The 16526-nt window shown below is 46.0% G+C and overlaps 2 protein-coding genes across 4 annotated transcripts in view; one reads left to right on the top strand and one right to left on the bottom strand.

Annotated features, from left to right (window-relative positions):
- The window catches only part of NECAB1 (N-terminal EF-hand calcium binding protein 1), a 312192-nt gene extending 310817 nt beyond the window's left edge, over positions 1 to 1375 (top strand). Inside the window, exons 12-13 of the mRNA XM_040432240.1 lie at positions 295 to 386; positions 1046 to 1375. Coding sequence (XP_040288174.1) covers positions 295 to 386; positions 1046 to 1074 — 121 coding nt within the window. The 3' untranslated portion in view covers positions 1075 to 1375. The remainder of the gene's footprint in view (positions 1 to 294; positions 387 to 1045) is intronic.
- Positions 1376 to 10974: 9599 nt separating this feature from the next.
- The window catches only part of C5H8orf88 (chromosome 5 C8orf88 homolog), a 29929-nt gene continuing 24377 nt past the window's right edge, over positions 10975 to 16526 (bottom strand). For 2 of the 3 annotated variants that reach the window (XM_040432298.1, XM_040432300.1), the window contains exons 6-7: positions 13873 to 13921; positions 10975 to 11751 (exon numbers count right to left, since the gene is read on the bottom strand). In XM_040432298.1, the coding sequence (XP_040288232.1) occupies positions 11645 to 11751; positions 13873 to 13921 (156 nt within the window). In that variant the 3' untranslated portion in view covers positions 10975 to 11644. The remainder of the gene's footprint in view (positions 11752 to 13872; positions 13922 to 16526) is intronic. The other variant, XM_040432299.1, reaches the window with a different exon arrangement.

Raw genomic sequence — 16526 nt, 5'->3', positions numbered from 1 at the left:
CTCATCGGAGCCACTACATTCTAATACTGTACAGAGCTCCTGCTCCGTACAGTATTAGAACGAAGTTTCATGCGAATCGACTTCAGATGTTTCATCCGAAGTCGATTCGCTCATCCCTAGTGACCATGCTCCACACAAACCCCTGGAGCTATACAATCACAATTCTAGTACCTGAGAACATTAGCCAATGTCTTCCCCAAAGCAAGAAAATAATAGTTTTGTTTTTTGAATATTTGTCTTGGTTAAATGATCAAAATGTAAAGCCCCTGTGATAACAGTGTCATGTTTACTCAGCCACCTCCAAGCCAATTACAGCAAGACATTTCAGAGGAGCAATGTTGATTTCCTGGAAACCCCAGAACTGATGACAACGATGCTTGTACCTGGTACGTAGAATTATCATTAATACATTGATACACGGCCCTGCTCCCTGGAGACACACTGACTCATAGCAGAGATCAGTTCCTTCAATGTATTCAAAAGCTTGCAGTAGCTTTGAGTTTCGGGACTTCCGTTTAAAGGGGGGTTTTAATGTTATATACTTATCGTCTATCCACACCGTCCTAGTAGAGAGCCCCCACCTACAGAATTGGGGATAAGTATCTGATTGGTGGGGGTCAAAATACCAATCACAAGAACTGAGGTTCTGTGCCCCATATGAATGGTGTGGAGCTCCATTCACTCTATAGGACTGCTATACCTAACTATCTCTGAGACCCAAAGAGATTCATTCATACGGGGGTATGGGATCCCATTTATGTGATTGGTGGGTGTCCCAGTGGTGGGATCCCCAGAGATTCATTAATACGGGGGCATGGGACCCCATTCACGTGATAGGTGGGTGTCCCAGTGGTGGGATCCCGACCATTCCACTGAATAGGGGATACGTTTCTAACTCCAGCTTGTGGTAAAGGACACATACAGTATACAGACCGCTCTGAACACCAGCGACCTTCCAGAACCACAATGCAATCCCCATACTCATTAATCCTGTGTGGGATTTCAATCATTTGTAACATGATATTTTGTCTCCTGTTCTTCACAGCTTCTTGGTGGGTCCTCAATAACAATTAGAAGTGTACAGCGCCTCCACGTAATGAGGATCTTATCCAATATTATACATGAAGAAACCTGTACTGTTGTATCTTCCCTTGTGTAACATGTAGACAGATTGTATGACTGCAGTGTGTAAGACCGGCCTTTACACCATGCATACGGTGATTCTCGGAAGAGACTTTATTCTAAGGGAAACTTATTCTGCCAAAAAGTAAACTGATAATTCAGTGCTGACTGACCATCCAGTTGTAAAATTTTAAAGATGACCTGTCACCACAAAATGCATTGCAAACTGCAGGCAGCATTAAGATCTCTGCTCTTTCTTAAGATGGCCCCATGTACAGCTATCAGTAACTGACAGCTATCTCTGTACACACACTTAGGCCTCTTTCACACTACCGTTTTTTTTTTTCCGTTTTGCGGACCGTTTTTTGCGGTCTGTATACGGAACCATTCATTTCAATGCGTCCGCCAAAAAAAGGAAATGTACTCCGTATGCATTCCGTTTCTGTGTTTCCGTATCTCCGTTCCGTGCAAAGATAGAACATGTCCTATATTTGGCCGCAAATCACGTTCCGTGGCTCCATTAAAGTCAATGGGTCTGCAAAAAAAAAAACGGAATGCATCCGCATGTCTTCCGTATCCATTCCGTTTTTTGCGGAACCATCTATTGAAAATGTTATGCCCAGCCCAATTTGTTCTATGTAATTACTGTATATGCCATACAGAAAAACGGAAACACAACGGAAACAAAAAACGGACCCCAAAACACTGAAATAGCCATACGGTAGTGTGAAAGAGGCCTTACGCAGAGAATACTATCAATCACTGATAACACCTCCCTGTGTACAGCTATCAGTGACTGACAGCTATCTCTGTATACACACTTACACAGAGAATACAATCAATCACTGATAACATCTCCCTGTGTACAGCTATCAGTGACTGACAGCTATCTCTGTATACACACTTAGGGCTGTTTCACACGAGCGAGTCCATTGCGGGAATCACGCTCCGTGTGTGAGTGCGATACTCTGCTCTGGACTTGCAGGATCGCACGGCATTATCATGATTTATAATGCTATGTGCCTCTGCTTGACCTTATTTCTACAGAATCCTACTGACAGCTTTATGTCACTATGATTCTGTGGAAAAAAAGGCCATGCAGAGACACACAGCATTATAAATCATGATAATGCCTTGCGCTCCTGCAAGTCCAGAGCAGAGGATCACACTCACACACGGAGCGCGATTCCCGCAATGGACTCGCTCGTGTGAAACAGCCCTTAGGCCTCTTGCACACGAACGTGTGTGCCCCGTGACCGTGCTGCGGGCCGCAATGCATGAACACCCACCATGGGGCAGCCGCAGCGGATCGCGGACCCATTCACTTTAATGGGTCCGCGATTTGGCCGTTCCGCAAAAAGACAGGACATGTTCTATCTTTTTGCGGAACGAAAGTATGGGACGAAACCCCACGGAAGCACTCCATGTCCTATATTTTTGCGGAACGGGCAGATCGCGGACCCATTAAAGTGAATGCACGGCCACAGGGCGCACACGTTCGTGTAAAAGAGGCCTTACACAGAGAATACTATCAATCACTGATAACACCTCCCTGTGTACAACCATCAGTGACTGACAGCTATCTCTGTATACACAGCAGTGACAGCATTATGTCAGTTATTCAATACATTCCAGATCTGTAAGGCCCCTTTCACACGGGGGTGCAATGCGTGACGTGAACGCATAGCACCTGCACTGAATCCTAACCCATTCATTTCAATGGGTCTGTGTACATGAGCGTTTTTTTCACGCATCAGTTCTGCGTTGCGTGAAAAACGCAGCAGGATCTATATTCTGTGTTTTTCACGCAGCCCTGGTCCCATAGAAGTGAATGGGGCTTCAGTGCAATGTGATTTTCACTGATGGTTGCTAGGAGATGTTGTTTGAAAACCTTCAGTTTTTTATCACGCGCGTGAAAAACACATCAAAACACATTGCACCCGCGCAGAAACAACTGAACACAATCGCAGACAAAACTGACTGAACTTGATTGCAAAATGGTGCGAGTTTCACTGAACGCATCCAGACCTAATCAGTTACGCTCGTGTGAAAGAGGCCTAAGAGTTACATAGCATCATAAATCAATATAATGCTATGCGACCCCGGCAGTGCTGGAGTCTGGAGCATGACACTCGCTTGTCTGAACCAGCAGAATACTATTAATCACTGATAACACCTCCCCTGTGTACAGCTATCAGTGAGTGACAGCTATCTCTGTATACACACTTACACAGAGAATACAATCACTGATAATGCCTCCCGCATGCACACCTGATCTGAGAAAAAGTAGACCTTCTTACAAATTAACTTATGCTTTTGCTGTGGACAGTACGAGACTCCATTCCAGCCTCCTCCAGTGCTCTAGTATGCTTATATAGTGTGCAGCTCCTGCATCCAGCAGTTATCCAGATGCTCCAGGTGTCCTAATACAGGCAGTCTGCCAGTACTATACTAGTCTAGACTTCCTTTCCTATACTTCTAGGCCAGGGATCAGCAACCTCTGACACTCCAGCTGTTCTGAAACTACAACTTCCAGAATCCTTCTTTCACTTCTATGGGAGTTAAAAGAGCAGTAGAGTAAGTGTGCATGATGGAGCTGCAGTTTTACAGCAGCTGAAGTGCCAAAGGTTGCGATTCCTGTTCTAGGCCAATCACCAGTGAGCCCTATCCTCAGCACACATGGTGTAAGACCTCGTTCACATTTCCGTTTTTCACTGACATGTGCTGTCCGCATTCTCTGCAAAATAATTGCAGGTCACAAAAGACAGTTTATGAGAGAGAGGTTATGAGGTGAAAGATCCAGAACACATTGATTACAGAACAGGGTGGACAATATGAACATTTTTAACCAAAGTGATTTGCAGATTTGTTCAGGTTCCCCTAAAAAGTGACCTTTAAAAAGTTAGCACCTATTTAAGTTAATAAATCACAAGTTACTGAATCTTTTCCCAGAAAACTATATATCAATAAGCTCAGCTCCTCCTGCACTATAACATGCTGCTGTGGATGGTATTGCATTTTGTTGTGGCAGGTCCTCTTTATCTCACTTGGGGGTCTCCTGCATTTGTGTAATGTTATTTTGTACATCACCAGCAGTAATTTTTCTATGGGCAGCACATGAAACCATAAGGCCACGGGGCTGTTCACCCCTGGGGACCCTTTCTACAGAAACCCAAGCATGGCCAGACCCGTGGTGGTAATCATACTTACACTTATGGGTGACATGTGACCACTGCAGTCGGTCATCCTCTGCAGCAGTTACACAACCAGCATCAAACCGGATGTTGATGCGGAGAGACCCAGGACCTGCAGAGGTGGCGGGGATCCGGTATGATTATGACTGTGGGTCCAGCCACGTCCTATACTGTAGTAAATAACCCCAGGGGTAAACAAACTCTTATCTGAATTGTGTGGCACATTTAACTTTTCTCCTGGGGTTGATGTCCATGGGTTTCAAAACATGTGGGTTAAAAAAAAACTATGCATGTAAAAAAATATATATATACAAACCGGATTCCAAAAAAGTTGGGACACTATACAAATCGTGAATAAAAACTGAATGCAATGATGTGGAGATGGCAACTTCTAATATTTTATTCAAAACAGAACATAAATCACGGAACAAAAGTTTAAACTGAGAAAATGTACCATTTTAAGGGAAAAATATGTTGAATCAGAATTTCATGGTGTCAACAAATCCCCAATAAGTTGGGACAAGGCCATTTTCACCACTGTGTGGCATCTCCCCTTCTTCTTACAACACTCAACAGACGTCTGGGGACCGAGGAGAACAGTTTCTCAAGTTTAGAAATAGGAATGCTCTCCCATTCTTGTCTAATACAGGCCTTGGGCCTTCTTTGTTGCACCCTCCTCTTTATGATGCGCCAAATGTTCTCTATAGGTGAAAGATCTGCACTGCAGACTGGCCATTTCAGTACCCGGATCCTTCTCCTACGCAGCCATGATGTTGTGATTGATGCAGAATGTGGTCTGACATTATCTTGTTGAAAAATGCAGGGTCTTCCCTGAAAGAGATGACGTCTGGATGGGAGCATATGTTGTTCTAGAACCTGAATATATTTTTCTGCATTGATGGTGCCTTTCCAGACATGCAAGCTGCCCATGCCACACGCACTCATGCAACCCCATACCATCAGAGATGCAGGCTTCTGAACTGAGCGTTGATAACAACTTGGGTTGTCCTTGTCCTCTTTGGTCCGGATGACATGGCGTCCCAGATTTCCAAAAAGAACTTCGAATTGTGACTCGTCTGACCACAGAACAGTCTTCCATTTTGCCACACTCCAATTTAAATGATCCTTGGCCCAGTGAAAACGCCTGAGCTTGTGGATCTTGCTTAGAAATGGCTTCTTCTTTGCACTGTAGAGTTTCAGCTGGCAACGGCGGATGGCACGATGGATTGTGTTCACTGACAATGGTTTCTGGAAGTATTCCTGAGCCCATTCTGTGATTTCCTTTACAGTAGCATTCCTGTTTGTGGTGCAGTGTCGTTTAAGGGCCCGGAGATCACGGGCATCCAGTATGGTTTTACGGCCTTGACCCTTACGCACAGAGATTGTTCCAGATTCTCTGAATCTTCGGATGATGTTATGCACAGTTGATGGTGATAGATGCAAAGTCTTTGCAATTTTTCGCTGGGTAACAGCTTTCTGATATTGCTCCACTATCTTTCTGCGCAAAATTGTGGGAATTGGTGATCCTCTACCCATCTTGGCTTCTGAGAGACACTGCCACTCTGAGAAGCTCTTTTTATACCCAATCATGTTGCCAATTGACCTAATTAGTGTTAATTGGTCTTCCAGCTCTTCGTTATGCTCAAATTTACTTTTTCCAGCCTCTTATAGCTACTTGTCCCAACTTTTTTGGGATTTGTTGACACCGTGAAATTTTGAATCAACGTATTTTTCCTTTAAAATGATACATTTACTCTGATTAAACGTTTGATCTGTCATCTACGTTCTATTACAAATAAAATATTGACATTTGCCATCTCCACATCATTGCATTCAGTTTTTATTCACAATTTGTTTAGTGTCCCAACTTTTTGGGAATCCGGTTTGTGTGTGTGTGTGTGTGTGTGTATATATATATATATATATATACACATACATATATATTTATTTATTAACAGGCTCATTCTAGTGTACCCTATTAGATGCACGTAATAGCGGGGGTCCCAGCTTCACCACGACCAGAGCCTCTTACACCACCCAGCCTTCCAGACACTGACCAGCAGAGGAGACTGCATGACAATGGGATTTATAAGCTAGTCAGCTGAATCTAGGTAATACCTACTATAATGGCGGCTACATGTGGTCATCATCCAGCTTCTGTTCCCCACAGTCATATGACAAACAATGACTTCTACATCTAGCTCATTTGCAGATTTTAGGAAATATTTCTTCTTCACGTGAAAAACAAAATTGAAAGAAACTGAGCAATGTTCAGGTTTATCATTTAACACAGATGGCCTTCTAATAGGCAGGTGTGTGCTAAGCCAAAATGAAGCACTCATAGGGGATCAGATTTGGCTTCCGAAGCACTAATGGGGGTTCAGATCCAGCCACGGGAGTACACAGAGGGGTTCAGATCCAGCCACGGGAGTACACAGAGGGGTTCAGATCCGGCCACGGGAGCACACAGATGGGTTCAGATCCAGCCACGGGAGCACACAGAGGGGTTCAGATCCAGCCACGGGAGCACACAGAGGGGTTCAGATCCAGCCACGGGAGCACACAGAGGGGTTCAGATCCAGCCACGGGAGCACACAGAGGGGTTCAGATCCAGCCACGGGAGCACACAGAGGGGTTCAGATCCAGCCACGGGAGCACACAGAGGGGTTCAGATCCAGCCACGGGAGCACACAGAGGGGTTCAGATCCAGCCACGGGAGCACACAGAGGGGTTCAGATCCAGCCACGGGAGCACACAGAGGGGTTCAGATCCAGCCACGGGAGCACACAGAGGGGTTCAGATCCAGCCACGGGAGCACACAGAGGGGTTCAGATCCAGCCACGGGAGCACACAGAGGGGTTCAGATCCAGCCACGGGAGCACACAGAGGGGGTTCAGATCCAGCCACGGGAGCACACAGCGGTGTTCAGATCCAGCCACGGGAGCACACAGCAGGGTTCAGATCCAGCCATAGGCATATTCTACAGAGGGGTTCAGTTCCAGCCACAAGAGCACATTGAAGGGTTCAGATCAGCCATTGGGAATGAGTCAGTTTCACACACGTCATTATATAAAAAGTTTATTAAGCTACTCCAGTATCTGCTGGTAGGAAATATTATTCTCTGTCATTGTAAGAATTATTCCACCACACTTACTGATATTTATTCTGAATGAGCTGTTCTTCATCTCAACGCTGTACCTTATATCGTACAAGAGTACTATTCACATATGTAACTTTTTGTGCCAAACTTTAATAAAAGGTTTCTCATGTTCAGTGACGTGTAATCATTTTCCACTGTTATGTAAATATGCAAAAAAAAAAGCAATGTGTGAATGGAGAAAAAACACATATGCATAGCTACCTCTATATCAAAAGTCCACTTTTTGTGGTAACCCGCAGCTGCCTGCCTTAACAGATGGAGAAGGTTCATTCTCCCAAGAGACAGAACTCCCAAATCACCAGGCTGGCTTATGGTCAGAACATCACTAAAAGGGTTAAAAAGCTATATTTTAACACCATCCTGAAAAATACAGGTCTGGTGAGCAGCCTTATGAGGCCGGGCATCACAGGGTTAAGGCTGAACATTAGTTCATAGAATATAACTTGGTACAGTAGTCTCCAAACAACATTTATGACTGTAGAATTTTATTTTACTGCTTTAAAGGGGTATTCCGGTTATATCCACAAGATCAGTGATTGTCCAACTGCTGGGACTCTGCAGGGACCCCTAAAAGGAATGGAGCTGCGGGCCAAGTATGAGCAGCACTGCTCCAGTCATCTCTATGGGAGAAAGCGGAGTATAAGCAATCAGCTATTTCCGGCAGTCCCACAGAGAGGAACCGATCAGCAGTTTATTTTAGGGCCCCTTTCTTGTGATGATTTGGGGTCCCAGTGGCCAGCCCACACCAATCTAATAATTATTCCCTATCCTGTGAAGACAATAACTTATTACCTCTTTAAAATGCTTCTTCCATAATTGATATAAAAAATGAAAATCAGAGACATTGTATAATACATGACAATACCTTTCTAACAAAGCTAGAACCAGCCCTGTACCTGACATGGATCCAGAGATCTCCACATTCATTTCTGCAATTGCTCTGCTGGATTTTTTTCAGGGGGCATGTCCTTTCTGCTGCAGTTCTCTCCCTATCACAGCACAGGCGGAATTTTCATTCTGCTGTAGCCCTCTCTCTGTAACTGTCACAGCTTCTGACAGAAGACATGGCTGGTGGCAATTGACTATTTAACCTGAGCGTGTGCGACCAGCTTAGCGAGGTGGACAAGAAATAAGGAAAAAAAAAACAGCAGGTGGCGCTATACAGATACATTTTTTAAATAGCTCTGTGGCTATACAAAATTTTTAATTACATGCAATTACAAAAGTATTCCGATCCAGGCGCTGGTTTGAAATATGTAGACTGTAGTTCCTGGCTCAACCCCCTCAAGACCGACAGGTGGTTTATCACTTAAGAAAAAAAACTAAATAAAATGAAATATCTCGTTTTTTCACCACAAACAAAAACATTCAGGACAAGACGGACGTTTAAATATTTGCTAACAAAACAGGCATCACTTCCAATAATCATCAAATTAACCCTTGACCTGCAGGGTGTATAACAGGCGACAGACACCTGTGCAGAATGGATGTTTTTTTATGCATTCAGATGTTACACTAGCACACCTCTGTAATGACACAAACAACTGAGCGGTAGTTTCCTGCGCTGTAGGAAGAAGGCAGTGTGCGCGCAGGCGCAACACCACTACACATGGCCCCTGCGGCATGGTCTATTTACATGTACAGCCTGATGAAGGAGCCACTATGGAGCTTGCTGCATCACAACTTACCTGAGAGCTGCCAGAGGGGTTTGGAGTTCTAAACGTGCCCATGTCAAAGCCAGCGGTTTCAGCATTAGGGCTCATTCACACGACGATATGAATAGGTCCACATCCGTTCCACAATTTTGCAGAACGGGTGCGGACCCATTCATTTCAATGGGGCCGCAAAAGATGCGTAGGCCCGCAAAAAAGATAGAGCATGTCCTATTGTTGTCCGGAATCGCCGGCCATCATAGGGCTGGCCATGTCCAGTCCGCAAAATGCGAAATGCACACGGCCGGTATCTGTGGTTTGCGGATCGTCAATTTGCGGACCACAAAATTTTTTTAAAAAAATTAAATAACCAAAGATGAGTTCAGCAGCATTGGGCACAAGGGTATTCCACAGATGAAGTCAAGAACAGCACACATCAACTCACCGCGCATGCGTGTACTGTCCTTGGCTTCAGACCTCATGCACACGACTGTATCTGCTTTGTCATCCGCAAATCGCAGATCTGCAAAATGCGCATCCATTTTTTTTTCAAAGTCCTGAACAAACGTCCTATCCTTGCCCACCAAAACGGACAAGCATAGGACATGTTCTGTCTTTTTTGCGGGGAACTGGTCCCCATCCGATCCAGAAAAAAATGCGTATTGGATGCAGACGATAACACAGTGGCGAGCATGAGGCCTCATCTATGCACCTCATAGAGCTAAACTCATCTTGGATCAAGTTCTCTTAGAACCTAATGCTGAAATGGCTGCATAGCCACATGCTGGTGGTTTTGGGGGCCCCAAACAGAGTGACAGGTGCCATTTTGATAAAGTTTCACCACTGCAAAAACCAAATCGTGGGTTGCAACAGTAACACTCATTGAAGGCTACAAAAGTGTTTCCAGAAACCTTTATTTGCTGCTGTAGTGCAGGAAAGTGATAATTTTCACACAATAGTTATTTTCAAAAAGATACAAACTACTTATTATACTGGAAAAATATAACTAAAAGTGCCAACAACAAACGGCCATAATGTGGAGGAACCCCGCTTGCTGCCAAGTATTTGACCAGATCATGATGAGACTTGCCTCCTTCTCGCATCAGGCACGGTCCTCATCATATACAGCTTGATCGTCACTGGTACAAGCACACAGTTAACTGAATCACCAACAAGATCAGCATACTCCGCTCCACGCTGCTGAACGGACAGGCTAGCCGGATGTCCTGCCTCGCATCATGATACCACCCGACCTTGAGTGACAGACGCACCGAGAGGCCAGAGAAATCACATATTGCTTACACAGGAGATTCTTACAATGATCGTCTGTATACAGGCTACGTGAAAACTGAGGTGCGCAACATGCCCTAAATATGTACTGATATTTTTCTGCACTATATGAATGGTTTAAAAAATTATAATCTAGCTCTGAAAACCTACAACCGCGTACTTTATATATAAGAGTGAATTCACATGTGGCAGATTCTGTTGCAAAAATTTCTGCATGTTTCCCATTCATCTGAATCCATGTGCTTGTCCCCAAAACAACCCCATTCAGGTGATCTGCAACGTGTGAATATTCCCTACTGAGGGGCTTTACACACAGGAATTTGGTTCTGGCATTTTTTTACCTGTGGAAGAAAAAAAAACATCAGAATAAGTGTATTTTTGCCACCAGCGGTTTTGACGTTTTTTTGGGGTTTTTTTGCACACAGTAGGGGTCATTTATTATGACTCCCTCCATCAGTTTTTGGTTTTAAAAAGTCACAGTCTCTTGTGACAGGTGCCATTTTGATAAAGTTTCACCACTGCAAAAACCAAATCGTGGGTTGCAACAGTCTCTTGTGACTTTTTAAGTTCCAATGCAGCTAAATTAAGGCACACGCCCGTCAGTTTTTGGTTTGTTTTTACGCTTCCCTAGACATTGAGGAGTGGCAGGGGCCGGGCTATCAGCATTTTTTTTAAAGAAACCAGAAAGAATAAAACGCCACCTAATTAACAAAAACGGCAGTAGCTAAAAACACTTGTGTCTCCCACGTTTCATATTTTCAGCTAACATCTGGAGCTGGACTTTATACCACAAAAATAAGCACAAAAAAAACTGGTGCAGAAAAACTCCACTACAAAACCACGTGTGAACGCACCTTTAAAAGGATTTAAAGCAGCCAATTGAGAAAACCAAAAGAAATGATCCCTTATTTTTGTATATTATATAAAAGATTTTTTTAAGAAATGATCATGGCGTCAGTGCAGGGCTAACGTACAGAATATTCACCAAACTTTAAAGGTCGCATAGAAAACTAACAAAATAACATATAAAACAATCACACAAAGCAGTTGTGTCTATTAAATATCAACATAAACTTTATACAAAAAAAAAGAATAATAATAATAATGTCAAACTCACAGTAACAAAGACAGGTTTCCCAAAGATGCAATAATGACAGAATTCACACTTTTTTTTTTAGGGAAATCTGGTGAAGTGACCTGTCATATAGGGGGGGAAAAAACGAGCCTCATCCTCCGCGAGGTGTTAGCATCGATGGTCTAGTCATGCAGTGGGATGCGCGTTCATCATGTGAGCTAACACGAAGGGGTCCGGGGCACAGTGCAGGCTGGAGATCTAGGAAGGACACAGCAAAGGCTCACATTTAAAAGAGAGTTCATTTTTAACAAGCAGAACCCTTTAGCCCGAGCACCTGAAGTGTACACCACATCTCAACTTGTGCATCACCGGATTAAATGAGATCTCGGAGGGTCTAGACTGAGGACGGGATTGTTCACACCGTTCTGTTCGTGTATGCAGTTCTTCGCACAAGAGCAATGTACACAGCTTGTGATCCTGCTCTTTAAAGGGGTACTCCCATCTTAGACGTGTATGGCATATGCCACAAATGTGTGACAGATGCGGGTCCCACCTATCTCGAGACCATCGTCTCACTTGGTTAAGCTGGGCATACACATAAAATATCTGTCGGCCAACTGTCTCCCCCAGTTCTCTCATACATATAAAACTCAGCTGAGCATAAATGTAGAGAGGGGAACAAGGCACTAACAGCTGGTAATGTCTGAGAACAACAGGATCGGGAGGTTGAAACCCAACATGCCTGATCTTTATCTCCCTCTATTCTGCTGTTGGTGGAAAGTCAGGAGGCCCCATACTCTAACATGTATGGCCATCTTAAATGGGTTATGTCATCTCATAAATTAAGGATATGCCCGCAATGTCTGATAGGTGCTAGCATGGGCAGACTGGCCATAGACCCTATAGGGAAATTACCCGTGGGCTGATGCCCAGTGAGTCGCCTGATCCCTCTTCACAGAAGCGTACATAATGATCTGATGTTCTATGCATTAATAAATGCTAGGAGCATCAGGTACTTCTAAACCATTGCAATGGTCGCAGGTACCCCTGAACTCAATGGTATCACCATACTCAGGACGATGATACAGTTGAATACTGTGGGGAAGGCGGCAGTATTTTGTGCGCCACTGTGCTATTTGGTTCTGCTGGGGCGATATTTTGTGCTGCACTACAGTATTGCTGACACCGCCAACTTCTGTGGTCTCTGCCTACTTGTGTTGCCCCGCCATCTCTCAATTTAGACCCGCCTACAACATGGGGCCACTAGTAGGTTTTTTTCCAGGGCCACTTTAAGTTCCCAGCCCGCCCATGGGTGCAGGTCCCACCTCTAGTGCCTGCATCTATCTCTAAAACGGAGCTCGCAAAGAAATGAAATGAGGGTGGCTGCACATGCGTGGTCCGCTCTCCTTCTCTTTGCGGGCTTTGTTTTAGATCAGACATTGGGGGCTAATCGCAATGCCTGAGATGACACAAATCCTTTAAGATGGCCACTGCATACGTGGAGAATAAATTCAGAGGTGGTCATGTGCTCTACATTCACGTCTATGGGAGATCAGGAAAAGAGCTGAACCATGACTAAATCAGAATTCAATGGAAAGACGTCTACCTCTCCATTCATTCTCCTCCACCAAGTATCTCACTGGTTTGGTTAGGGTGGGAGCCACATTTATTAGACATCTTTGACATATTCTGTGTCCAAGATGGGAAAGGGCCAATAAAGAGAATCCGTCAGGATGATAAACCCTATTAAACCAGGCATACCCCATGTTACGGTTGATCATACGGAGTTAAACAATCCTTTTGTATTCTAAATCAGTGGCGCTGTTATAGAGAAATCTGCACTGTGCTGCATATGCCAATAGGGTGTTCGGAGCACCAAGGGGTGGTTCTAGCCCCCTGAAGCACCACCTCACCACTGCCTTTTGCCACACTCGCCACCCCATGAATGGCAGGGCCAGGCACCCTCACTGTTCTACTGTCTTGCCCTGTAATTTCACACAAACGAGTGAATGTTGAATTGGTGCATTCAGGTCTTAGCAGGTCTTCCCATCAGCATGTTTGGAATTACAGAGCCAGGTAGAAAATCTGTGCCTGTCCCTGTCACTCGGGGGTGAGAGAGACTAATAGGGAATGTCAGTGGTGCACGTAGGGCTATGGCCGCCCGTCGGTGCTCTGAACACTGCAATTGCATATGCAACAAAAATCATAATTCTATACAACAGGGGCCACTTCAAGTACAGAGGGTTCATTTAACTCGGCATGATCAACCCCAATAGGCAGAATGCCTGGTTTATCAGCGTTTATTGCTGGCACGTGCTCTTTATGGCTTCATGCACACAGACGTGTTCATATTTCCATGCAGAAACAAAGGATACCTACCTGTGCATTCCGTCTTTTTCTCACTTTCATTAGAAAGGGCTATTCTCCGCTGCAATACAGACGAGAATAGGACATATTCTATAATTTGAAGAATGATGGCCACACGGATCCGCAAAAAAACGAGATTTTTGTATAACTTACCAGTAAAATCTCTTTCTCGCTCTTCCTTGGGGGACACAGGAAACCTTGGGTATAGCTCAGCTCCCTAGGAGGCGTGACACTAAGTGAAAGACTGTTAAGCCCCTCCTCCAGCAGCTATATCCTCAGCCTGGAGAGAGAGACTACCAGTTGCGTGCCCAAGTAGTTAAAACAAAAGGCAAGGATCAACCAAACAAGTCAATAAATCCCGTCAGGGCAACCAAACCGTAATGGTAACAGAAAAACAATGGGTGGGTGCTGTGTCCCCCAAGGAAGAGCGAGAAAGAGATTTTACTGGTAAGTTATACAAAAATCTCGTTTTCTCGCCCAATTCCTTGGGGGACACAGGAAACCTTGGGATGTTCAAAAGCAGTCCAAAAAAAGGGGGGGGGACTACAACCCAAGATGAATTAAACCACCGCAGGTATCAAGAAACCGCTGCCTGCAAGACCAAGCGGCCCAAAGCAGCATCCGCCGATGCATAAGTGTTCACCCTGTAGAACTTGGTGAAAGTGTGCAAAGACGACCAGGTGGCCGCTTTACACAACTGTTCAGCCGAAGCTCGATTCCGCTGAGCCCAGGAAGCCCTGACCGCTCTGGTAGAGTGAGCGGTAACACCAAAGGGCGGCTCCCTGCCCCTAGCATGGTAAGCCTCAGCGATAGCCATCTTGATGAAGCGGGCAATAACCACCTTGGATGCCGCCAGGCCCCTGCGCGGACCCTCCGGGACCACAAATAGAGAGTCCGTGCGCCGAAAGGGTCTAGTCACATCCAAGTAGATCCTAAGGGCCCTGACAACATCCAGACGGTGAAGCTCTCGTTCCCGAGGATGAGACGGGGACGGGCACAGAGAAGGAAGGACAATGTCTTCATTAAGGTGAAAAGCGGACACCACCTTCGGAAGAAAATCCGGAACCGGGCGGGGAACCGCCTTATCCTGGTGGAAGACCAAGAAGGGTTCCGCGCAAGAAAGTGCCGCCAATTCAGAAACACGCTGAAGAGACGTGATGGCAACGAGGAAAAAAACCTTGTAAGACAACAAGCGAATGGAAACCTTTCGCAGAGGCTCGAAGGGGGAAGACTGGAGAGCCGTCAGCACAACATTAAGATCCCAAGATGGAGCGGGAGCGCGATACGGAGGAACATGGTGAGCAACCCCCTGAAGAAAGGTCTTAACCGGACCGAGCGGAGCCAGAGGGCGCTGGAAGAGAATCGAAAGTGCTGAGATCTGACCCTTTAGGGTACTGAGACCCAACCCCAAGTCCAGCCCAGACTGCAAGAAGGACAAGACCGTGGGGAGAGAAAACTGAAGGGGATGAACATCCATGGTCTCGCAGAAAATCAAGTAGGCCCGCCAGGTTCGGTAATAAATCCTGGACGATGCCGGTTTTCGCGCACGAATCATGGTACGGACCACCTCAGCAGAAAACCCCCGCCGCATTAGAACTGCGGTTTCAATAGCCACGCCGCTAAACGTAGCGACCCTAAATGCTGGTGGAAGATCGGCCCTTGAGAGAGGAGATCTTCTCTTAGAGGCAGAGGCAAGGGTGCGTCTGCCAGGAGCAGCATAAGGTCGGCGTACCAAGGACGACGAGGCCAATCCGGGGCTATCAGGATCGCAGGAGTGCCCTCCGCCGCGATCTTTCGAAGGACTCGTGGAAGAAGAGGAAGGGGCGGAAAAACGTAGAGGAGAGAGAACTCCGTCCAGGGAAGAACAAGCGCGTCCGCGCCGTAAGCTTCCGGATCCTTGGCCCTGGCCATGAAGGTGGGAAGCTTGTGGTTGAATCTGGAGGCCATTAGATCCACGTCCGGACGACCCCAACGGAGGCAAAAAGACTCGAACACGTCGGGGTGCAGAGACCACTCGCCCGGGTCGATCGTCGTCCGGCTGAGGAAGTCCGCCGCCCAATTGTCCACCCCCGGAATGTAAATGGCCGAAAGGGCTGGAACATGAACTTCTGCCCAGCGAAGGATCAGAGACACCTCCCTCATTGCCACCGCGCTGCGAGTACCCCCCTGATGATTTATGTATGCCACAGCCGTGGCATTGTCCGATTGGACACGAACAGGATGACCCTGAAGCAGAGAAGTCCAATGCCGGAGTGAGAGGAGAACCGCCCTCAGTTCTAGAATGTTGATCGGCAGTTTGGACTCCGATGGAGACCAAGTGCCTTGGACGGACCGAGGAGGAAACACCCCCCCCCCCAACCCAGCAGACTGGCATCGGTGGTAATCACCAACCAATTTATCGGCAGAAAAGACTTCCCTTGGAGAGGGGTCTGCAACCACCAAAGGAGGGAGGAGCGAACTTGGGGGGGGAAGGGGAAAATGCCGATCCAGACTCTCCTGGGACTTGTCCCAGGCGGACAGAATAGCAGTCTGAAAGGTGCGGGAGTGAAACTGCGCGTAGGGGACTGCTTCGAAACACGACACCATCTGTCCCAGAACCCACATGCTGAACCGGAAGGAAGGATGGCGGTGGATAAGAAGGCTCCGAACCGACCGATGAAGGAGCC

This window comes from Bufo bufo, chromosome 5 (genome assembly GCF_905171765.1).
Source record: "Bufo bufo chromosome 5, aBufBuf1.1, whole genome shotgun sequence".
Lineage (NCBI taxonomy): Eukaryota > Metazoa > Chordata > Amphibia > Anura > Bufonidae > Bufo > Bufo bufo.
The sequence above is the reverse complement of the archived record's forward strand: the minus strand, read 5'-3'. Positions and strand labels throughout refer to the sequence as shown.